General features: G+C 56.7%; 8 protein-coding genes across 8 annotated transcripts; 4 read left to right on the forward strand and 4 right to left on the reverse strand.

The window, feature by feature from the left end:
• Nucleotides 1–368: 368 nt before the first annotated feature.
• On the forward strand, nucleotides 369–1,627 carry CDEST_10559 (Putative HD domain-containing protein; the record flags this gene model as incomplete). The annotated part of the gene is made up of 3 exons (XM_062926715.1): nucleotides 369–453; nucleotides 509–686; nucleotides 765–1,627. 3 exons carry the CDS (start codon nucleotides 369–371, stop codon nucleotides 1,339–1,341), a joined length of 840 nt encoding a protein of 279 aa, XP_062782766.1. The 3' UTR covers nucleotides 1,342–1,627.
• Nucleotides 1,628–2,597: 970 nt separating this feature from the next.
• On the forward strand, nucleotides 2,598–5,510 carry CDEST_10560 (uncharacterized protein). Its single transcript, XM_062926716.1, has one exon. The coding sequence runs from the start codon at nucleotides 3,436–3,438 to the stop codon at nucleotides 5,041–5,043; it is 1,608 nt and encodes a 535-aa protein (XP_062782767.1). The 5' UTR covers nucleotides 2,598–3,435; the 3' UTR covers nucleotides 5,044–5,510.
• A 1-nt stretch (nucleotide 5,511) lies between these two features.
• CDEST_10561 (uncharacterized protein) lies at nucleotides 5,512–6,646 on the reverse strand. The gene has a single exon (XM_062926717.1). The coding sequence runs from the start codon at nucleotides 6,378–6,380 to the stop codon at nucleotides 5,556–5,558; it is 825 nt and encodes a 274-aa protein (XP_062782768.1). The 5' UTR covers nucleotides 6,381–6,646; the 3' UTR covers nucleotides 5,512–5,555.
• A 198-nt stretch (nucleotides 6,647–6,844) lies between these two features.
• Nucleotides 6,845–9,276, reverse strand: CDEST_10562 (Putative major facilitator superfamily, MFS transporter superfamily). Its single transcript, XM_062926718.1, has 7 exons — nucleotides 9,067–9,276; nucleotides 8,729–8,988; nucleotides 8,604–8,677; nucleotides 8,447–8,553; nucleotides 7,732–8,392; nucleotides 7,336–7,681; nucleotides 6,845–7,273 (listed from the first exon to the last, which is right to left on the reverse strand). Exons 1-7 carry the CDS (start codon nucleotides 9,167–9,169, stop codon nucleotides 7,097–7,099), a joined length of 1,728 nt encoding a protein of 575 aa, XP_062782769.1. The 5' UTR covers nucleotides 9,170–9,276; the 3' UTR covers nucleotides 6,845–7,096.
• Nucleotides 9,277–10,559: 1,283 nt separating this feature from the next.
• CDEST_10563 (Putative nucleotide-diphospho-sugar transferase) lies at nucleotides 10,560–13,758 on the reverse strand. The gene is made up of 2 exons (XM_062926719.1): nucleotides 13,291–13,758; nucleotides 10,560–13,223 (listed from the first exon to the last, which is right to left on the reverse strand). Exons 1-2 carry the CDS (start codon nucleotides 13,552–13,554, stop codon nucleotides 12,405–12,407), a joined length of 1,083 nt encoding a protein of 360 aa, XP_062782770.1. The 5' UTR covers nucleotides 13,555–13,758; the 3' UTR covers nucleotides 10,560–12,404.
• Nucleotides 13,759–14,283: 525 nt separating this feature from the next.
• CDEST_10564 (Putative nucleotide-sugar transporter) lies at nucleotides 14,284–15,902 on the forward strand. The gene is made up of 4 exons (XM_062926720.1): nucleotides 14,284–14,651; nucleotides 14,719–14,748; nucleotides 14,874–15,710; nucleotides 15,771–15,902. Exons 1-4 carry the CDS (start codon nucleotides 14,586–14,588, stop codon nucleotides 15,897–15,899), a joined length of 1,062 nt encoding a protein of 353 aa, XP_062782771.1. The 5' UTR covers nucleotides 14,284–14,585; the 3' UTR covers nucleotides 15,900–15,902.
• Nucleotide 15,903: 1 nt separating this feature from the next.
• Nucleotides 15,904–18,995, reverse strand: CDEST_10565 (Putative PWI domain-containing protein). Its single transcript, XM_062926721.1, has 5 exons — nucleotides 18,660–18,995; nucleotides 18,506–18,589; nucleotides 16,395–18,454; nucleotides 16,090–16,326; nucleotides 15,904–16,020 (listed from the first exon to the last, which is right to left on the reverse strand). The coding sequence occupies exons 1-4, from the start codon at nucleotides 18,679–18,681 to the stop codon at nucleotides 16,234–16,236; spliced, it is 2,259 nt and encodes a 752-aa protein (XP_062782772.1). The 5' UTR covers nucleotides 18,682–18,995; the 3' UTR covers nucleotides 15,904–16,020; nucleotides 16,090–16,233.
• Nucleotides 18,996–19,043: 48 nt separating this feature from the next.
• Nucleotides 19,044–20,135, forward strand: CDEST_10566 (Putative small ribosomal subunit protein bS21; the record flags this gene model as incomplete). Its single annotated transcript, XM_062926722.1, has 3 exons — nucleotides 19,044–19,055; nucleotides 19,097–19,245; nucleotides 19,305–20,135. The coding sequence occupies 3 exons, from the start codon at nucleotides 19,044–19,046 to the stop codon at nucleotides 19,948–19,950; spliced, it is 807 nt and encodes a 268-aa protein (XP_062782773.1). The 3' UTR covers nucleotides 19,951–20,135.
• Nucleotides 20,136–20,148: the final 13 nt, after the last annotated feature.

The following is a 20,148-nucleotide window of genomic DNA, read 5'->3' on the forward strand; positions in this document are numbered from 1 at the left end:
ACATCGCCTCTGCCTTAAAAACCCCCTGCTTCAGCTTCTTCTGTTGTCGCCAGAGTTGTTCTTCATTCTCCTCACCCTATCTTCCATCGTGCCACCCAGGTCGTTCGTTGTCTTTTTGTTCCGACACTCTTCATTAGCGCCGTCGTACGGATACATTGGTCCGCAGGGTAGACCCCGCGATCCTTCTCTCCCACCACGCACGCACACGCATTGCATCTTCCTTCCTCTTTTCCTCCACTCGGCACGCTCTATCTGCCCCGCCCACTCAACGACGAATCTCTGTTCTTGCGGTCCCATCTCCCTACTGGGTGCAACACGACGACCGACAATCCACGAACTCTTTCTACAGACACTGCAAAGCCCGAGCCATGTCACCCACAAGCAAAAACGGCTCCGAGGGCCTCTCCAACGCCAATGGCGAGGTGGACATCCAGAGCAAGTCAAGCGCACCTAGTCCTTGTGGCTCTCGTGGTTCTGTTCCGCTGTATTTGCTGACCTTTCTACGCAGACCTGGGCTTTGTCGAAACCCCCAAGGTCGAGGGACAATGGACGGTTGAGAAGGCCCTAGAAGCCTCCCCTGGGACGGCGACGTCGGCGGACCCCAACTCGCCGCTCCCGTACTTCCACTTGATTGAGCGTCTCAAGACGACTAAGCGCGAGGGCTGGCGCCGCTTCGGCATCGAAAGGTGTGTTTCGCTGACGGTCCCATCGCGCCCCCTCTCCCGGATGCAATGTTGTGGTCACTAACCTGTGGGCACCAACAGAGGAGAGTCAATTGCCGACCACATGTACCGCATGTCCCTCCTGTCGATGCTCGCCCCGCCCGCCCTTGCGCCCCGACTCGACCTCGGGCGGTGTATGAAGATGTGCCTGATCCACGACATGGCCGAGTCCCTCGTCGGCGACATCACTCCCGTCGACGGCGTGCCCAAGCCCGAGAAGAACCGACGCGAGGCGGACACAATGGATTACATCACCAAGCAGCTGCTTGGCAGCGTGTACGGTGGACTCGCGGGAGCCGAGATTCGGGAGATCTGGCAGGAGTACGAGGACTCCAAGACGATCAACAGCCACTTTGTTCACGACCTGGACAAGATGGAGCTGCTCCTCCAGATGATGGAGTACGAGAAGCGTGGCCAGGGCAAGCTCGACCTCGGCGAGTTCGCCTACGTGGCAACCAAGTTCTCGCTGCCCGAGACCAAGGAATGGGCGGACGCGCTGCTCAAGGAGCGAGAGCAGTTTTGGGGCGTGCAGGAGCACGTTCACGGCGAGGCGGGCGTCGAGGGCGGCGTCGGGCAGGCCCGGAAACATCAGCAAGACAGCTACTACGAGCGCAAGTAAGACGAGAGAGGGAGAAGATGATTGGCGTGGGAGGTTCAATGACGGATAGACGGCGATTCTTTGCACTGCATAACGACTGGTTTTTTTTGGTTTTTTTTACGGCGCTGATGGATGAACGGGTACAGTAGACGCGCTTCCAAGTGTAGAATGACGATCCGGCGTCATCAAGACCGGTCGTGGCTAAAAGGGATAGTGGTTGTTCTGAACGTCAAACACCTATGGTGCATTCAATGTACGGCCTTAGCGGAGTTACTAGGTGTTGAAGTCAAACTTCATGAAGAGGACATGTTGAAATGTGATGCGCAAGACGGCGGTGTGCCCTGCCCCCCTCCCCCCCAGCCCAGTGCGGTTTGTTGTTTGGCTTGGCTTACTGCCCCTCTATTTACTGGAGATGTAGCACGCACGGATCATTGAATGACCAGCTGCACCCCAGCAACCAGGGACGCGTTCCCGTTTTGGATCTGGAGCAACAAATTCAAGAGCCTCCCTCAAAGGCTCATGTCGCCATGTTTGGTCGGTCAACAACGGCAGCCGTCACTAGTCGCTGAAGACATTGGAGAAAACCACGGCTCAAGTGACACTGACACTCGCAATGGCGGGCACTTGTGGGAAAGCCCATCACGGACTGGCACTTGACTAGCATTAGCCGACGCTTGACTGACACGTCGCGATCCATCCGAGTGGTGGCGCGCGACCCCTCCCCTGCCCAACAAACCCTTCCCTTCCCCTACCAACCTCCCCGGGTCTCTCTCAAAGACCGCTCTCGCCTTGTCTGAGTTTAAGTGCGGAAATTGACTGAGGATGAGCGGTTCCTACGGTTGACTTTTTAGGCTCGTATTGTTTTCATTCCCAGATATATGCATCATCCTCCTCCGTGTCTCTGTCTGTTCCTCCCACTCCCAGCCTTTACCACCTCTGCCGGGACGTACTACGAACACGCTACAAGAGAACACTTCCTCCTCGTCTCAATCCCATCGCCGTCTTAGACCGGGACACCGCCACGACTGCCACGACTGCCACGACTACTGTACCATCATCACCACACCCATTACCACACAGCAGCTCGTCATCTTCACATTCGCATCACATCCCTTGCGTTCCTGTCGCATAATCAGTTCCTACGTCACACTGAGCGCCACCTCCGAGGTGCGCATCGCATTCAAGGTCGCGCCTTCCTAGATTTGCTCGCCTTACTCTTCATCCCCTCCTGTTTTTTTTTTTTCTTTCTCTCCCTCCTTCCTGGTCCACCCCGGCACCACTGTACAGTGCAGGGCCACGACCCAATCAACAGCGCCCACCTCACCTCAAACAGCCCGACAGTCCACCACATCGAGTCCACCGTCGCCGAACGAACCCCAACGTCCGCGCCAACGCCAGCGCCAGCGCCAACGGCTTCACCAGGACGGAGCTTGTTCGCTGCCAAAAGCTACTCCCGGATACTCCTCTCCACACTCACACAAAAAGAAATCCGCTGCTGCACCTCACCCTCACCCTTCCCCGTATCGACCTATCAACCTTACCTTACCCCAAGGTCCCCAAGATACCCCGAAAGGTACACACGGTACAAAGTACACGGCACACCAACAAACTTTTGGCAGCGCCACGCATGTACAAACAGCTGTCGCTCAGGTCCAGACACGCATATACACACTCCCGATAAATCACCCGGTGATCACGCGCGGCGAAGCAGAGTAATCGTCGCCTGTCACCTCTCGATCTGACAGCAGCACCGGATCGTCACCTTCCCCCATCCCACAGCCTTTCGCACAGCAGACCAACAGGCCAACCCGTCGCCGGCATTTTCCCATCAGGGTATCCAAGACATACGACGCACAGCCCTTGGGCACTAGTTCGCGGGTCGACCATGAGCTTGAGCTTCCCCTAAGCCGTGTGCGACATTGTGAATCACCGCGCACGCCTGCTCCCGACTTGGACGGCCCTTTCCGCCGTCGGAAGACACTTTCGAAAGTTCGCACTCTCTGTGTCAATACAACCCATCCTTCCGAGCCCTCCGAGCCCTCCGGCATCCCTTGCTTTCTCGCCTTGGCACTCGAAATCAAACCCGCAAACCACATCCGCAAACCACCTCCCATCATGGCCTTCACATCTCAGTATCATATGCCGGGCGCCTACTTTGACGCACAGCCCGGCGGTGTCCACCCAGGCGTCTTCCGCCCCCCGACCTCTCCCTCCACTGGCTCCTCCTACTGCTTCGCGAGAGCCAACAGCTACCAGTCCGAAGCAAGAACGCCACTGGCCCTTCCAAAACGTAAACGCCGAAACGATGCCTCGCGCGAGGCCACGCCGCTGCAAGAATGGTCCGACGGGAACATGAACCTCGACAGCTCGAACGAACTACCCTCCCACGAGACCCCCTTGCCTATCCGGGGAGCCCGCTACACCCTGGCCGGCCACCTCGAGACCCCGGGCGCAGCCTCGCACACGCCTTTTGATAACGGCACGCTCGACGAGAGCATGTACTCGGACACTGACTACCGCAAGGCACTGGGGTCGAAGCGACCCCACGAGGAGATGGACTCCCCTGTGCCCGGCCAGCCCACCATGCTGGTTCAGCCTAGTCAACCCGTCTCGGGAGGCTGGGGCCGCTTTGCGTTCAGCACCATCGGCGGTGTCGTCGGTAAAGTCTGGGAATTTTGCAAGACCGGGGCCTTCAGAGGATTTTCTGCCGGAGGCGGCAAGGCTTACACCATCGACGGTCAAACTCTTCCTGAGCCTGCACCTGCTTCATCAACAGGACTTGCTTCCGAGCCCGAGCCTCAGCCCCAAGCAGAACCATCCGAGAAAATGGATGAGAAGTCGAATGGCTGGGCGCAGGAAAATGGGCCGCACCTGGACGTACCGACTCCCGACGACAGCACAGTGCCGGGCGGTTTCCCCCGTCCAGAATACACATTCCACGCCCACGAGACACCAAACCCGTTTGCCTTCACTCCCGAATCCACGCCGTCGCGGCCCGCCGTGAAACGCAGGCAGACGAGCGCCGGGAATCATGATGAGCTGCGCAACTGGGTTGTTGTGGACGATTCGGGAGCTGGTGCCAGACCGGTGTCGAGGGCATCAATGCGGCCGTTGTCTCGCAACACGCGCCCATCCATGGTGACCGGCCGAAGGATTAGTGTTCCAAAGCCCCGTCTCAGCTCGATCCCGATCCATAACCGTCGACAATCTGCGAACCGCGACGATCTGCCGGCCGACACCGCTCCGTTGTCGTACCGAGAGCCCGCGAGCTTCGCCAATGTCCGATCGCCGGAGCCGCCCAGATCCCTGACCGGTCCATCGCCTAGTCGGCTCCCGCTCCCCACCCAATCGGCCGGCTCGAGCCCGAACCCTTTTGCGAAAACGAGCACCTCTGCCCGGCGACAAAGCGGCATCCCTTCACCCGCGGCACAGTCGGCTTTCAGCCCCCCGGTGCGGTCCCACCGCCGCTCCAACAGTAACGCCTCGGCCGCATCGCCTCGCGGCAAGCTCAAGGAGTTTGGCGTGGGCTCCATCCGGGAAAGCCCACGGCTGGACGCCGAAGCCAAGAGGCTGGCGGCGCGGAGAGCCAAGGATGAACACGACACGGACGCTCGGATTAATGATTTCAACCAACGACTGAAGGAGATGATCCGCCAAGGTAGGGAGGCACTGGGCACCAAAATCGAGGTGGATGGTGACATTGGTGGTTGGGAGGACGATTGATTGAGCTTTCATTCTGGTCTTCATCTGTCTTTTGTGGCGGTTTTTTCTTTTTTTTACACCCACTCCGGGCTGGGTTTGCTGGCGGCAAGGAGTTCACAAATGTTTTTTTTTTCGCGCGTGATACCATCGTCCGCCATATAACATGTGCGCACTCTAGGGCAGCGAGCTTGCTTCTCTTGCCACGGCTCCCGAAAGCTTGGTATGCGGCATTTGTCACTTTGACAGCCCTCGTCTCCTATGCAGCAGTTGGGAGGCAAGTCGATCAATACCCGAATCCAAAAAGATTCCCCATTGCTATCCCAGGGCTTAACTGATGCTGTTCTCGTCTTGTATCCTTCGTGTCTTGTGAGTTGTGACGTGACGTGATGCGAAAGTGTGTTCGCCAAACACTTCCTCAGCGCCCTCACCTCTTCTAAACGTCATGCTGCGAGAAAAGACTTCCTCTCTTGACTTGGCACTTCCTCGCGCAACGGGATTGCAAACAAACAAGACCTGGCTAGACCGATGTATGCTTATGGCTTGAACTCGACCTTTTTGCCGAAGATGGCCTGGCCGTATATGCTGTTGCCCCACGCCAGAGTTGCCTCCAGGTACTCGTAGTTGGGCTCGACGTCGTCGTTCACTCGTGCCTTTGGCGGGGGGAACCAGTGTTGGCGTTTGGTATGGCACTGCTGGCAGACGTCGTCGCTGGTTCCTTTACGCTTGGGCACGTCGGCGCGGCAGGCCTGGCAGTGCATCGTGCAGAAGAAGCGCGGGCAGTCGACGACGGCGCACTGGCGGTCCATGGGCATGTGGTCGATGGTCAGGTGGTGGCCGCCGCAGCGGCACGTCTTGAGGTGGCAGTCCCGGCCAGCGTGGCCGAGGAGGCCGCACATGCAGCAGCGGGCCTTGCACATCATGGCGGTGATGAGGGGCCCGGCGTGCGGGGCGGGGCACTCGGCCGGGTTGCACATGATGGGGCACCGCTTGACGAGGTGCGTCTGCGGGAACGGGCGGCAGCGGCAGCGGTTGCGCTTGGAGCTCGTGCAGGCGTCGATGATGTGCCAGTCCTGGCCGCAGTGGGCGCAGCACTCGCCGCAGCTGGACGTCTTGTGCGAGAGGGAGAGACAGTTGCGGCAAGGGTGCTTCCGTTCTTTGACCTCGACCTCGGGCTGGTCGGCATACTCCCTCATCCAGGCCTCGGGCATGTTGAGGATGCCGGCCCGCACGAGGGCGACAGTCTCGCCCCGTAACCACTCCCGCATCTCGGCGTCGAGCTCCATGACGGATGATGACCTTGCAGGATCGGGACGCAAGGTAAGTTTCGGCGGCAGGGGCTGAATGGCCTTCAAATGCATATATTAGTAAGAGAGTGCGTATGCTGTGTGTGTATGTGTGTGTATATGTGTTAGTGTGTGTTTGTGTTTGTGAGGTTGCAGGGTGCGCCGAGATGAACGGCACGTCATATGCCACACAGAGATGAATGAGAGGCAGGGAAGCCTGCCTGCCGCGCCGAGCGAGCGCTGTCAGGGGCCACCTGTGTATTCGTAAGTGCCGGTTGCGATAGGATCAAGTACTAAGGTAGTGTAAGGCTGGGGAAGGTGGTGCTGGGTATGTCGTCAGGTCCTTTGGATGCTGTAGGTTCCCTTTTCTCAACGAGACACATCGGGTTGGGTGGGATCGGGCCTCGGATGCCGCGTGCTAAAATACAGTGTCCACGATTAAATGCACTATCTGGTCACCCTCTACCACACCAAGCAAGCAGTCACTCAGTCACTAAGTCATCAATCTCATATCGAGCCATGCTTCCTAGGACCTTCGCGATACTCGATATCTTACTTTGCCATCAGATCGATTCCGAATCGCAAACTGGACGTCTCTTTCTGTCTAGATATAGATACGCTATTCGCTCATATTCTCTCTTCTTGTTGAAATGATCTTCAAATTCCATCACAACCTGCCAATGCTGGACTCAGCAACGCCCGATGCGTGCACGCTATGTTCAAACCGTGTCACAGCAGCATTTTCTTACTTGCCGGTAAACAAACAGAAAACAAACAGAAGACAGATAAAATCATTGCAGCTTGTGTTCCCTGAGAAAAATGGCCGCAATGAGTCCAAGCACCGACGAAATGAGCGAAACGCCGTGGCTGAACCCCAGACCCTCGACGTAGGACTGGACAATCGCGTTCGCTATTCCGCTGTCGGCGTGGTCGATGAAGTCAACGCTCGATGTTGCCTTCTCGATGATCTGTCATGGAACACTTCAGCAAGAATACCAACACAAAACCGAATGAGGAACATCTGACTCACCGCCTTCCTCGCCATCGCCCCGAGGTCCATGCCCTTCAGCAGCGCATCCAGCCTCCACCTCATTGTCTCCATCATCACCGCGCTCACGCACGCGAGGCCCAGGATCATGCCAATTTGGAATGTCAAGAATATTCCCGACGTCACAGCAGCCTTGTGTTTTGGGTTCACGGCAGCCTGGACGCTGATGATTCCCGCTGACTGCACGAGGCCCGCCCCGAAGCCGCCCGGCACGATGTATAGCGACTCCCACACGTTGGTGTCTCCGTGCCACCTGAGGAGCAGCAGGAAATAGGAGAACGACGACGCAATCGTTGCGATGATTAGGAGAGACTTGTATCGTCCGGTCCTGTGCCAAGTCAGCAGGCAGTCACTCACTCACGCCTCCACTTAACGTACCTTTTGATGAGGTATCCCGCAAGCACGCCGCCGATTGCGTTGCCGGCAACAGCGGGGAAGAGGTGAAGACCAGCAATTGTGTTTGACACTCTCTGCGTCACCTGGAAGTACAGCGGCACCGAGAACATAAGACCGAGCTGGGCAGCGACCTGGGCGCCCGTGATGACGTACGTCAGGACGATGTCGCGGTGCTTGAGGAGCTCCAGAGGGAAGATGGGTTCTTTGGCCCACCATTCTTCCACCGCGCCAAAAAGTCCGCCGAGAATAGCTGCCGCGCCGAACAAAACAAAGATGAGGGGGTGCGTCCAGGGGACCTTGGTGCCTCCAATCTCGATCGGTAAGAGGAAAGCAAGAAGGAACAGCGCCAGCAGTGCGGCACCCAAGAAGTCGACCTTCGCGAGGGGACTCGCCTTCGCTTCCCCCGGCTTTGTGACCGTTTCTTCGGCCGCGTCTTCTTTCTCACCGGGCTTTCCCTCAGGCAGAAAGAACCAACACAACAGAACCGCCACCAGAAAGATGGGCGCCTGTCCAAGAAAAGACCATCGCCATCCAATGGTATCGGCAAGCCAACCTCCCACGGGGGCGCCAAGACTCCGTCCCAAGGTCGCGGCAAGGTTCACGCCAGCCTGCCATGCCGCCACATCGCGGAGCGGAACGAGATCTGCCAGCATCAGTCAACCCTTCTGCGGAACAGCTGCGAAAACATTCCCCATACCTGTGATCAGGAGAAGGCCAAGCACGTTCAGAGCTGAACCGCCAGACCCCGATATCACTCGGCCTACAACGACCTGCCACATTGTGCGGCCAACTCCGACCAACGCGCTGTGGGACTATGTGAGCTAGGCTCGAGGGGCGTCGGCACTGGGACTCACCATCCAATGGAAAACAACAAGTAAGCCACCATGAGCAGGGCACGTCGCCCGTATATGTCACTGAGCTTGCCGTACTGCTTCCACGTCAGCTTCCCGAGGTTGCTGAAGCTCGGGGTAACACCCACCAGAGTCTGTGTTGCCGCTCCGGCAAGCGCGAAGGCGACGAAGAGCCAACTCGAATTTTCCAGGTCGTCGAACTCCGAGGCAATGGTCGGGTGCGTCGCCATCACCAGTGAGCCATCAGCATTGGCAGTGAAAGTCCCGATAAGCAGGATTGCCACGATCTTTACAACAGCCGCCGTCGGGATCCCCCTGCCCGAAGGACTGGTGTCCACGGTAGCAGCGTGCGCTTCTCGTTCGACATCGACGCATCCATCGCCAACCACTGACGCGGGTGTCAGATGCCATGGAAGGAATTGGCCATCCGAGTCTCCACTCGACGACGAAGTCAAGGAACTCTCACCTGACGAGCTCGACTCCCGTCGAGCATTTGACAGCAGCGGCGACCTTTCGTCGACCGCTCGTGCTGCGTCTTCGCCATCGCGCAACGTCTTTTGGCGAGCCATGATGATTCAAATCGGGGTTTGTAAAGGAGACAGGAAGAGCCGCGAACCGATGGGTCGAAGATACTTAAGGTGTCATTGATTTTCAGAGTTTGACACTGCCGGGATCATCCATTACAGACTCTGGGGGTCAGTCCGTCGGCTAAGCATAACACTCCGAGTTTCCTTACAGGCGTAGGGAGTAATGTCGGCATCGGCCAATCAGACATGACATCATCACCGATCTCTTGAAGCCTTGTGGGCTGTGAGTCAGTCCCCGTCGAGAATGCTTCCCTTGGATGGGAAACAAAAATTTCCGATAAGAGATCCAGGCTCTGGGGCCTTGCCATTGCGCCATATTGCGCCATTGCCGCCATGCGATTTCGGACCCCCCTTCCTCGGGCCCCCACAAAGCCGGGAACACGGCCGGGAACCGGCGGAGACCAGTCGATTCCCGGCGGTAGCCACGGCGCAATACCAAAGTGACGTGAGGCGGCGTGGTGTCGGGGGTGCGAACTCTCAGTGTTTTTTTTCGGCTCTACCGAAGTATCGAGAAGATCCCTAGCAATTGCAACCAATTTGTTAATCGACCTTGGCCAGATCTCGCGTTCGCTACTGGATCTGCAGCTCGCAACTGAGCTTGGTTACTGCGCTTCGGAGCCAGGGTTCGGAGCAAGCCAACCATATTTCGAGTCAGCGACGCAACTGACTGGTTGTTTCCGAAACTCTGCTGATGGTTTCTACCGCTGTTAAGGGTATCGAACGTTGCTGGCACCGGCGGAACTTCGCGTCGCGAGAAGGCGAATCGACGCGAAACCCTTCGGGGCTCTTCTTTTCCTTCGTCATCGTTTCGTTTCGTTTCGTTTTCTTCCATTGCCCAACATGGCATGCGCTGTTCAATCATGACTGCACGGCTCACCATGGCAACCAAACGGGCGTGAGCTGGGCAGCCAAGCACCCGGACTCGTGATGTTTCATGCCAGCCCGGTTCTGTCCTCTTCTGCACTGTCTTCCGCCATGGGTCGAGAAATAATTAGCTCCTCATCCGATCTTTTTGTTACATCCCGGCCGAGCCGAAACAGCGTGTTGTCACCTGCTAGTCATCAAGACTCAGTCACTTGACAGAAACCCTCTTCGGACGCAAGTAGTACAAGTAGGTTCTTCTCGTGCGCAAGGTTATCGGCGTCGACAGATGCCGTGTTCGTCTGACTCGAAGCCGCTACCGCGGCCGTCTCTCGGCGTTTGCCTTTATCTCGAGGCGAGAGATCGTCTCGGTGGGTTGTCTTGATGGATTTCCCGCGACGAGCAGGCGCACACAAGCCCTCGCGGAGATGATCTTAGACGTAAGATGACTGTTTCTCGTCCAAGCCACATTCGCTCAAGGCATTGACTGATCTCGAGCAGCCCAAACAAGCACAGCTTCAAGTTGCCAAGCTTCATCTACAAGTCCTATGTGAAAGTTCAGCGAAAGGCACAATCGTATTGTTGAGGACACTCAGCTGACGTTTCGTACTGTCTCACACTCGGCCGACGAAGGCATGGTCTGCCGCGATTGGGACCATAACGGACGTCCAGAACTGCAGCACCGCCGAGGAAGTTGGATGTCATGTGCTGGGAGTAGGCACCGAAAGACAAGAACAAACTGGACGCCAGAAGGAAGCTGAACATATCCAAGTCTTCGTCGTGCTGCGGCCGTCGCCTATCGCCCATGGTACACGGGCTAGACAAAGTTCTGCTGTTGAACGGTGAGCGCTCGCAATGACTTTGTGCACATACGTGAATGGCCAATCTCGTCCTTTGCGACAGTTGCTAAGTCGGGTACTTGTGAGCGTGTTTACGCACCATCCGGGCGTCACAGCACAAGGGATCTGGTTCTGGATGATGTAACAAACAGAGCAGCCGCCTTGTTGTCTAGGTCCCAGATAGAGGAGAATTTTGCTTTCAAAAATATTTGCGCTGTCGACTCTACGACTTGTGCCCTGTAGAAGGGGCATTCCCGCGCGTGTTTCCGGGTAAGACTCGTATTCTCACACGAGCCAGTTCGTTGGGAGAGGGAGATTTCAGGTGTCCTCGGGTGGTACTTTTGATAGAAGCCCAGAATAATGGCGAATCATGGAAGACTGGGCGATGGACACCAGTTGAACATCGTAACGCATCTACTACGCAAATTAGGTAGGAGCGGACGAGTGGTGGTCAGTTTACCTCTGGGTCTATCCAAAAGCCGAGGAGGCTCGTTAGCCATGCACAACTGGCCCATTGAATACACAAAAGCTTGCAGAATCACGACATGATTTTTCTGTAGCAGTACCTCCTTTTGGATTGTAAAACTAGGTGTTTGGCTTGCTCAAAGGTGCAATGTATCGATTGATATCTCGGCCACCTCTCTGGCAACGCCTAAGCATCCTAGACCTACCCTGATCGACTTCTCTCCATCGTTGCTGAGCTTCTTGGATGTGCTGACCGCACACGTGCTGCAGAGTGGACTCGAGTAAGTGGAAATGAACGGTCTTTTAACGTTGCGCGATCCATCTTATTTCCCAATTCCCTCTCCGGGTTCTATCCCCAGCCGTCGGCTTCCCGACCCGAGACCCACTCACGGTCAGTCTTGGGATCATGGAACTTCCAGTCTAGTCAAGGGGGTCCGGTTTTTAGTCGATGCTCATGAGGGGAAACACCCCTAAGCCGAGACTCTGGCTGGGCAACTCCAGTTTGTTTGGTAGTAATTTCCCCAAGGACGACTTCCGCGGGCCGTTTCCGAGTGACAACCAGGGCCACCACCGTTGCTCGCAGTGCGCGACGGAATCGGGGTCCCAAGTGTGGCCGAGTCGGGTCGGAGTTTGAGTCCGACGTCTTCTCCCTAGGGCCCCAAGGCCCCGCCGCAATTCTTGTCCTCTGTCAGCGGGTTGTAGGTTCGCTGACTGATTGGATCGTCAGAGCGATTCGCCCCAATGAAGAACCCCCCCGGGCTGCTGCCAAGGTCGACGAAGCAATGTGAACGCATTGCAATACGAACCACTTTGACGCTGGGCTCCCTTCTGCCTCTGCAAACACGAGCACCTTTCTCGGCTAGGCACCCGCCACACAAGGAGTGAGTGTCTGAACATGTTCCTTGCTTTGTTCTCTTTGCTATGTGTTGGGGGCTGGCGGATGGCAGCCGATGCCACCATCATCAGATACCAACGGGCAAAGGGCCTTGACGTAAGATTGTGTTGCTCAACCAAATAAGAATGGATCATGAGAAGTTCAACCTTGTTGCAATTCACAACCAGGCCTTGCAGTACTTCTCCCTGTCGGCCTTAAAATCGGTGTAGATGCCCGTCCACATGGTCCGGTCAGCGCACCTCGGGCGATCGGGCTTGTCCTTGTCATCCTCAGGACAATCGGGCAGGGCGGCTTGCCATTGGGCGTCGCTGTGCGCCCTCCAGGGCTTGGGCAGTGGCCAGTCGCTGAAGTGGACCAGGTAGGATCTCGAAACTTCGCCCATGGCGTTCCATTCCTCGTCCTCGTCGGGGGCGAGGTACTTTTTGTGCTCCTTGGCGCGGAATTCGCCCGTCAACAAGGCGAGGCGGCGATGGGGCAGGATCATGGCCGAGTCCTTGAACATGTGGTTCATAACCTCCATGTCGAAGTCGCCCGACTGCAGGGCCTCCTGGACAATCTTCTCGTAGCGCGCCTTGTTGGGCTCGAGGAGCATGACGTGGGAGCCGAGGACCTGCTTGACGATGGGTGTGTCCTTCTCGTTAAGCCAGTAGGCGCGCGGGACGGCGACAGCGGCCATCGGGGCGAGGAAGTAGTGATCCATGCTGTTGAGGACCTGCGAGTCCGAATCGAAGGCCAGGACGCGCGTGTAGTCTGTCAGGTCGAAGGCGTGGAATTTGGTAAGGCTCTGAGCCCACGTTGCGTCGCCTTTGTTGGTGACGAGGAGGCCAAAGGGCCGCAGGACGAGGTCAGGAAGCTCCTCCTTAATCTTGTTGATGGCTTTGGCCTCCCGCGACTCTCCTGCCGTCCACTTGTCTGGAAAGATGAGGACCTGGTCGTGCTTGGCACCGAACCTCGACAAGCGATGGAAGTTCATGACCTGAACGCCGTATGAGGTTAGCCCGTAGTACTTTTTGAGTAGTTCGCAGACACGGCGAAAAGCTTACCGCATTGCACAAATAGTCAATGTCGGTCGCGTACTGCACGTAAGCGAATCGAGGCACGAGCTGCTCGGTAGTCCAGAATGGATTCTGTGTCGTGAGAGACGAAGCCGCCGACGAGGCCGCGCCGATGGTGCCATTCTTCAGGACTTGTCCCAGGTGAAAAGGACTGGGTATGTAGTCGTGCTTGACGGATTGGTAGCCGGTCAGAAGCATAAAGACGATGACGATGCACGTCAACGCAATTGTGCGTCTCGTCGAGAGCAGCATGTCGTGCCCGGTAGAAGAGCGTTTCTGTCTGACAGGGCGAGCGGGAGAGGAAGCTGCTAATAATATGAGAAACGGGTGTGTTCCTGTCAGTAGCTCACCCGCATACCGTTGTGTGTAAGAGTTCGGACGAGAGAATAGAAAATAAACTCCCGAGTCAAAACATGAGGAAGACAAGACCAACTTGTCGGGCGAGGACAAATGCTTTCACGGCTGTCAAAATAAATCCAGGCGCAGCAAGGGGGCGGGCGGCCGGCGGTTCGTAAGTGAGTTCAAGCCTCAGTAAGGCGCATGAGGCTCGAATTCCCGCTGGCCACGGAAAAGTCAATTCTCGTCTTCTGAGCTCTTTCTTGCTGGCTTCGCTTGACAACAGGGGTCATCGGCGCAACTCACCTCGTATCCAGCTGCCTCAGTTATTAGACCAAGTGGAGTTTGCGACCTATCTAGGGGTCTTGGGAGGCCGTGGTTAGCGCGCGACGACTCACGAGAGACTAAGTGTTTTTTTTTTGGATCCCTGCCGATGCGGCCAAAGACCCCAGTTGTGAGCGAGGCGTGTTGTTGTTGATTGGTTGGAGAGTTTCCGTCAGTTGTGCCATTAGTCTTTTCTGGACCGAGGGGGCCAACGGCATCTTCCAAGAATGGAGCTTACAGGGCACAGGGTTGTTACGGCGAAAGCAACTGAAATCGAGCACATAGTAATGCCAGAGTGGGATCATCCTGATGGTGAATAGACTAATTGAGAGAGTAACATGAGGTGAATCAGCGAGTCAAATCCGAACCCGAGTTCCATCAACACGACAGTGGAGGAAAAGTGAATGAGATTAACAGCGGCTCTCGACCACCCTTTCCCCACAGCCACCCGCATCTCAGAAACAACGGACGGCAACCCTGGCGCGCGGTGGGCTCTGCCAGAGTAGGAAAAACACTGCGGGTTGCTGCGGAGGCTGAGAAGGCAGAATGAGAATCTCTAGAGACACCCTGAAAACGGCTCCTTTACTCGTCCACGTCGCGAAAGAAGCGAGTTGACGAAGCTCATGGCGGCAACCACCGATGCGCGTGGCCGATGCGCCCGGACAACGGCTGCAGTTGTTCTCGCCCTGGTATGCCTCTACTAAACGTTCCAACCCAATCCTCATGACTTTCGCATCTAACGAAAAACCTTAAAAGCTCGTGTGCCAAAATGCAGCCAGCATATTGGTGAGTCCACTACCTATTCTTCCGTACCCTACATTCACCGCCACCCATGCCTCCCGCATGAACGTCGTCTTTTGAAATTCAGAAGGGAGGGGATTGCAAGATGATCACCGTTAACCACCCAGCAGCTGCAACATAGATTGCAGACCCGCCCGGAAGATGATTCTGTACGATACGAACCGCTGAGTGCCATCATTCTGTCCGAGAGTCTAAAGCTGTTTGTTTCCCTAGCCGGCGCCGCCTTGGCCTTTCTCAGGCACACGGCCGCCGGCACCTCTCAGTCGTCCTCCAGCTTCCTGGCTTATGTCCGGGGTGGCCATGACAGCTCCGCCATCCCGGCTTTCCTCTACACGTTATCGGCCACGAGCCAGAGTCTGGGCGCATACCATCTTGACATTATACCCTACCTGATGCTTTCGCAAGTCAAACTTATCTTGACTCCTATCTTCAGCAAGGCCCTTCTGAAGCAGACGCTGAAACCGCATCAATGGATGTGCCTGGCCGCCATGGCAACGGGTATGGTGTTGGTGCAGGTCGCTTCAGCAGCACGATCATTCCACTCTGACGGTCCACGCGTCGCCCAAGATGGCAAGGATGTCCTCTTTGGCGCCGTCGCCATGTTGGTCGCTGGCTGTTGCGGCGCCTTCGCCGGTGTTTACATGGAGGCTGTCCTGAAGGCGTCGGAACATGGCTTCATGGTCCGCAACGCTCAGCTGGCCGCTTACGGTTGCTTTTGTGCCATCGGCGGCTTCTTGTGGCAATCTGACTTCAGACCGGAAGGCTTCTTCCGCGGCTATACCGCCTTGGTCTGGGTTTTGATCTCTCTACAAGCCACGGGAGGGTTCCTGGTATCGTGGGCAGTCCGCATAGCCAGCACTATTGCCAAGAACTACGCGCAAAGCCTCGGCTTTTTAGCAGCATCCACGATCCCGATGCTTTCATCGTCATACACGTTGAGTTCCGAGGTAAGCCGTCTACGATTGCACATTTAGAGCCGGAGAATGAGATACTAACCAAATCTGCAGCTGTACTTTGGCATCGCGCTAGTTCTGGGAGGTGTGTTTGGTTCTTTGTGGAAGAACGAGGTGCAAGTCAGCGGGGCAAAAGTTGGGGACGAAAGCGACAGGAAACCTAGAAACGAATCAATAGTCTAATAACGAACAACACGTACAATGCATGGTTTGTGAAGTCCCCTGACCCGTGCTTCTTTGCTCGACAGCAGTCAAAGTAAGGTATCGTGTCAAAGCTTACACGACTTGATGCACATCGGATGGTCTGGCGAGTAAAGTGAGTTCCCTGGTCTCCGTGAACTCGGGGGAAATGGCTGTGGAAAGCCTCGCTCACTCTTCTTCCCAGGGAAATGTTGACCAAAAACAGTTGTCTGATGGGATGCATCTTCCAGGCCCCGCAGAAGGGCACAGCCGATTTCTCTTGCATGCTGCAGCTGCTGCCGGAAGGTCGGTATAATACAGGTAACAGCTGCCTAGTCTACGCCGGATATCCTCTCTTCTCACTTTCGGTGAAGAAGATGACCATGCGCCACAACTTCTTCACCATATCCTCCGCCTCGTCATCCAGGGCCTATAAGAAAGGTTAGCAAAGAGCTCACATCGAAACTGGGTTATGGTTGTGGTATGTGTTGTACTCACCGCTGCAAGTTCCTCCACCAGCTCTGCTGGCTTGCCGTGCTTCCGGAGGTGCTCCTCAACCACCTCTACCAACATCTCCTCTTGAACACCGAGGTACTCGACAATCTTCTTCTCCACAAACGGCCGGAGCTTGTCGCGAATGATGGTCTCATCCAAGTAGTCCCATTGCACGCTCCAGTTCCACAGGCCATCCTTTTCGGAGGGAATCTCTTGCGCAAGGGCACGAACAGCCTTGCTGAGCTCCTCCTCGGTCATCTTGTCCGCAGCAGTCGTAGGCTCAAACTGGATGGGGATGAGCTGTCTCCTGGTGGTGCTGTCTTGCTCCTCGTCGTCGAGGAGACCCTCCACCTCGGCGACAGTCCGTCGTTGAGGTGCCACGCGCTGAGCCTGAGCACGCTGAGCGGCAGCTCCAAGCGACAGCTTGAACGGTGCGGGTGCCGAGACCGCCGCCTGTTGCCGTTGCTCCATCTCTTGAGCTTGCTGGTCCAGGAAGGAATCGGCGATGCCGCGCGCCTTCTCCATGTCTGCGGCCTCCCTGCGTCGTTCGTCGTCTTCGGCTCTCCTATCGGCTTCATCTCTGGCCTGCTCGTCCGCCCGTTCGATCTGCCGCTTCTTGACCCAGGCTGCATGATCGCGATAGTACAGGTGACTCTTCCTCGATGCTTCTCGTTCGTCGTCCCAGGCCTTCTCTCTCTCCAGTTGCTCTTGAATGCGCCTCTCCAGGCTTTCCTCTTCCTGCAGCTCACGCTCCTTCTCACGTTCCAGAGCCGCCGCCCGAGACCGTTCTCTATTGACCCATTTCCGCTCCGCCTCGAGATACATCTTGTCCTCCTCGGACTTTTGCTTCGAGAGCTCCCTCTGATGGAGCTCCTCGTCGTCGGCGTCCGTCTCTTCATCTTCACGGTTGATGGAGAAATCGGCGTTGGAGATGCCACCATTCACAAAAGATGCGGTGCGACCGCCGCCGGTTTGTCCTCGGGGCCCGGATGGTGCATTGTGCATACCACGGGGACCGACAGGGATGTGGTTGGAGTTGGAGGGCGGCGGAGAGTCGTGTCGTGACGGACGAGAAGGGCCGTTGCGGTTGCGCTCCATCTCCTCCATTTCTTCCTCGCGCTTCAGGCGTTCCATGTCTCGTTTATTGCTGCGTTCTCTGAATGCAGCGATCTCGGCAGCAACAACCTCCCTCATCTCGGCAGGGATATCCGCAAGCTCGTCGTCCTGAGCCAAGGGAATGTTGACAACCTCAACATTGTCGCCCGAGTTGCCCATGGATACGTCGCCTTCTCCGTCGGTCGTCGCGGCAGTCTTGGGATAGGCAAGATCCCGGACAATCTGCCGCAAGGCTTCTTTGGCGGCTTGCGTCCGCGACTCGGCAGCGCCATCGTCGCCTCTGCCTTCTTTGTAGGATTCGAGGTACTTGAGAGAGTTCGGATCGACGGTAACCTGGAGCTTGACCATCTCCACCCCGTCGAATGAATCGTCGTCTGGAGGCGCCTCCATTGGGCCCTGTCGCTTGAGGGGAACCTCGAGGTCTTGGAGTAGGTCGGCAGCGGTCGCGAAAGAGTCGGCATCCTCGTATTGGGCGAAGCCGAACTTGGCGCCTTTGCCATCAGAGAGAACCGAAGCTGCAGCATCCCATCTCCGGAGCTTGCCTACGGCATTGAGGATTCTCTCGATGCCCTCGTCGCCTCTAACACCCTCGGGTATCTTGTGGACGAACAAGGTGCGCAGCTTCTCCTCATTGGTGGGGGGAACCAGCGACTGCATGTGCTCTCTGGCGGCAGCCCTCGACTGGTCGTATCCGCGGTCCATGCCAAGGCCGGACCTACCACCCGTCGCGGTATTGTTATCCTTCCTCCCGGCATCAGGGCCGCCCGGCTTAGCGCCTATGGTTCCGAGCCGAATGACCGGGGCACTGAAGTTGATGTTGGGGAGGTTCGCGGGAGCTTGGAAGTTGGGCGGCAGGCCGCTTTGTCGGTTAGCTTGTGCGTTGTTGGACTGTTGGACACCGGGAGGTGGTGCCATTCCCGGAGCGGAAGACATGCCTGGCGGAGGGCCTAGAATAAAGTCAGCACGGCTTTTCGACAAGCATGTGTGGAATCTCGAACCTAGACCAGGTGGGGGAGCCATGCCAGGAGCGGCGTTCGACCCCGGGAAGCCGCCGTAGGTCGGAGGGGGCCCGTACGGGTTTCCTGCTGAAGACGTCAGTGAGAAAGACAAGATCGGGGAAAGGTTGGAAGGAAGAGGGGGTTGGACACGCACCTCCATATGGATTGTACGCCATTTCGGGCTATCAGGCAATGCCGTCGAAAAGATACGATCGTTAGGTTTGTCGTTGGCCGATGAGTTAAGGTGAGTGTGGCTGGACTGGGCGAGATCAGGCCTATTGGAACTGCAGAGTGCTGCTGGCGTCTTGTAATCCAGAGGTTGAAATTGGCCGCCCGATGATAGAAAAATAACGGCGCGACAGGAATTGGGAGCAGGTTGGACGGGAAAGGAGTGAAAGTGCGAGCTCTGTAGCTCTTGGACGTTCTATGGCTCTGGCTCTGGCGCTGCCGCTGATCGGGATCCCATTTCTTTCCAAAATTCGGCGCGAGGCCAACGCGCCCAAGCAGCCTTGAACGCGACAGCTATCTGATTGGGTGCATGGCAGTTCAGGTGGGGCTCCTTCGGGTTCAGGGCGATTACGGCGCCGGCAGAACCCTTCTCCGGAGACAGCTCCTCGGCCTGCAGTTCGTGATCCGAGTCTCGACCTTTTACAGGAAATATTTTGGAAACCTAGCTCCGTTGGTGACATAAATTGCCAGCGCAGTAGCACGTCCACACCCATTGTGTGCGCATACACCATGTAAGTCGGGGATCTTGCTGCCAATTGGTTCCTCCGGTCTAATTTGTTTTTCTCCCTAGGGCGTCCGAGATCGGGTTGCTGAGCAGGAGACTGCTCACTTCCTGCACAATCCGCAATCCCTCCTTACGGGCACCGCTGGCACTCCGACAGTCTCTCTGGGCCCTGCCGCGCACATTTGCGACCTCTTCCGCTCTCTTGGAGCCCCCTCGATCGGGCGGTTCGCGATCGGCACCTACGCCCCCGTCCTCCAGGCCAGCCGCTACTCGGATAACACCGCCGCCACCACCCCCTGCAGCGTTATTCGGCGCCGCACCTGCCTCTAGAGAGAAGAAGCCCGACAGTCCGTTCATGTACGATGCCACTTCCGACGTTTTCGACATCTCCAAGATCATCGCCATGGAGTCGGATGAGTTCATGAAGAAGCATTACCCAACTGGCCAGCAGGAGCCGCCTCTGCGCACGCGTCCCTCCACTGGACGTACCATTCACCTGGGCGGTAACATTGACTTGCCCAGGGCCCTGAAAAACCTCGACTACCAGTGCAGAAAAAACAAGCTCAAACGCCAGTGGCATTCGCAGAGGTTTCATGAGCGTCCGGGAAAGAAGCGCAAGAGGTTGGTCAGTGAGAGATGGAGGGCTCGCTTCAAAGAGGGCTTCCAGGCGACGGTGCAACGGGTGCAGGAGCTGAAGAACCAGGGCTGGTAATGAAAGAATCCAATTACTTTGGCTCCCTACCGCCTGGTATTCTTGAGCCATGTTGCGCTAGCTTCCGTCCGGCGATGTACAATATGTAGCAATCACAGGGAAACAACCTTCCAACGCTGAGGGTATATGTATTATTAACTATGAGCTGTGAGATTTGCAATCTTTCTCCCTTTGCCGCCGGTAATGCGTCATTCCGCT

Source organism: Colletotrichum destructivum, chromosome 7 (assembly GCF_034447905.1).
Source record: "Colletotrichum destructivum chromosome 7, complete sequence".
In the NCBI taxonomy this organism is placed as follows: domain Eukaryota; kingdom Fungi; phylum Ascomycota; class Sordariomycetes; order Glomerellales; family Glomerellaceae; genus Colletotrichum; species Colletotrichum destructivum.

Coding starts and splice junctions, on each gene's coding strand:
- CDEST_10563 (XM_062926719.1), bottom strand. CDS start 13,554: ATGCTGCTCTCGACGAGACGCACAATTGCGTTGACGTGCATCGTCATC. Junction 13,224..13,290: donor TTGACTATTTGTGCAATGCG/GTAAGCTTTTCG, acceptor TACGGCGTTCAG/GTCATGAACTTCCATCGCTT.
- CDEST_10560 (XM_062926716.1), top strand. CDS start 3,436: ATGGCCTTCACATCTCAGTATCATATGCCGGGCGCCTACTTTGACGCA.
- CDEST_10561 (XM_062926717.1), bottom strand. CDS start 6,380: ATGCATTTGAAGGCCATTCAGCCCCTGCCGCCGAAACTTACCTTGCGT.
- CDEST_10565 (XM_062926721.1), bottom strand. CDS start 18,681: ATGGCGTACAATCCATATGGAG. Junction 18,590..18,659: donor GGCGTACAATCCATATGGAG/GTGCGTGTCCAA, acceptor CGTCTTCAGCAG/GAAACCCGTACGGGCCCCCT. Junction 18,455..18,505: donor GGCTCCCCCACCTGGTCTAG/GTTCGAGATTCC, acceptor ACTTTATTCTAG/GCCCTCCGCCAGGCATGTCT.
- CDEST_10562 (XM_062926718.1), bottom strand. CDS start 9,169: ATGGCTCGCCAAAAGACGTTGCGCGATGGCGAAGACGCAGCACGAGCG. Junction 7,682..7,731: donor GCGGGATACCTCATCAAAAG/GTACGTTAAGTG, acceptor GACTTGGCACAG/GACCGGACGATACAAGTCTC. Junction 7,274..7,335: donor GGGCGATGGCGAGGAAGGCG/GTGAGTCAGATG, acceptor GTTCCATGACAG/ATCATCGAGAAGGCAACATC.
- CDEST_10564 (XM_062926720.1), top strand. CDS start 14,586: ATGGCGGCAACCACCGATGCGCGTGGCCGATGCGCCCGGACAACGGCT. Junction 14,749..14,873: donor AAAATGCAGCCAGCATATTG/GTGAGTCCACTA, acceptor ACCACCCAGCAG/CTGCAACATAGATTGCAGAC. Junction 15,711..15,770: donor CATACACGTTGAGTTCCGAG/GTAAGCCGTCTA, acceptor CCAAATCTGCAG/CTGTACTTTGGCATCGCGCT.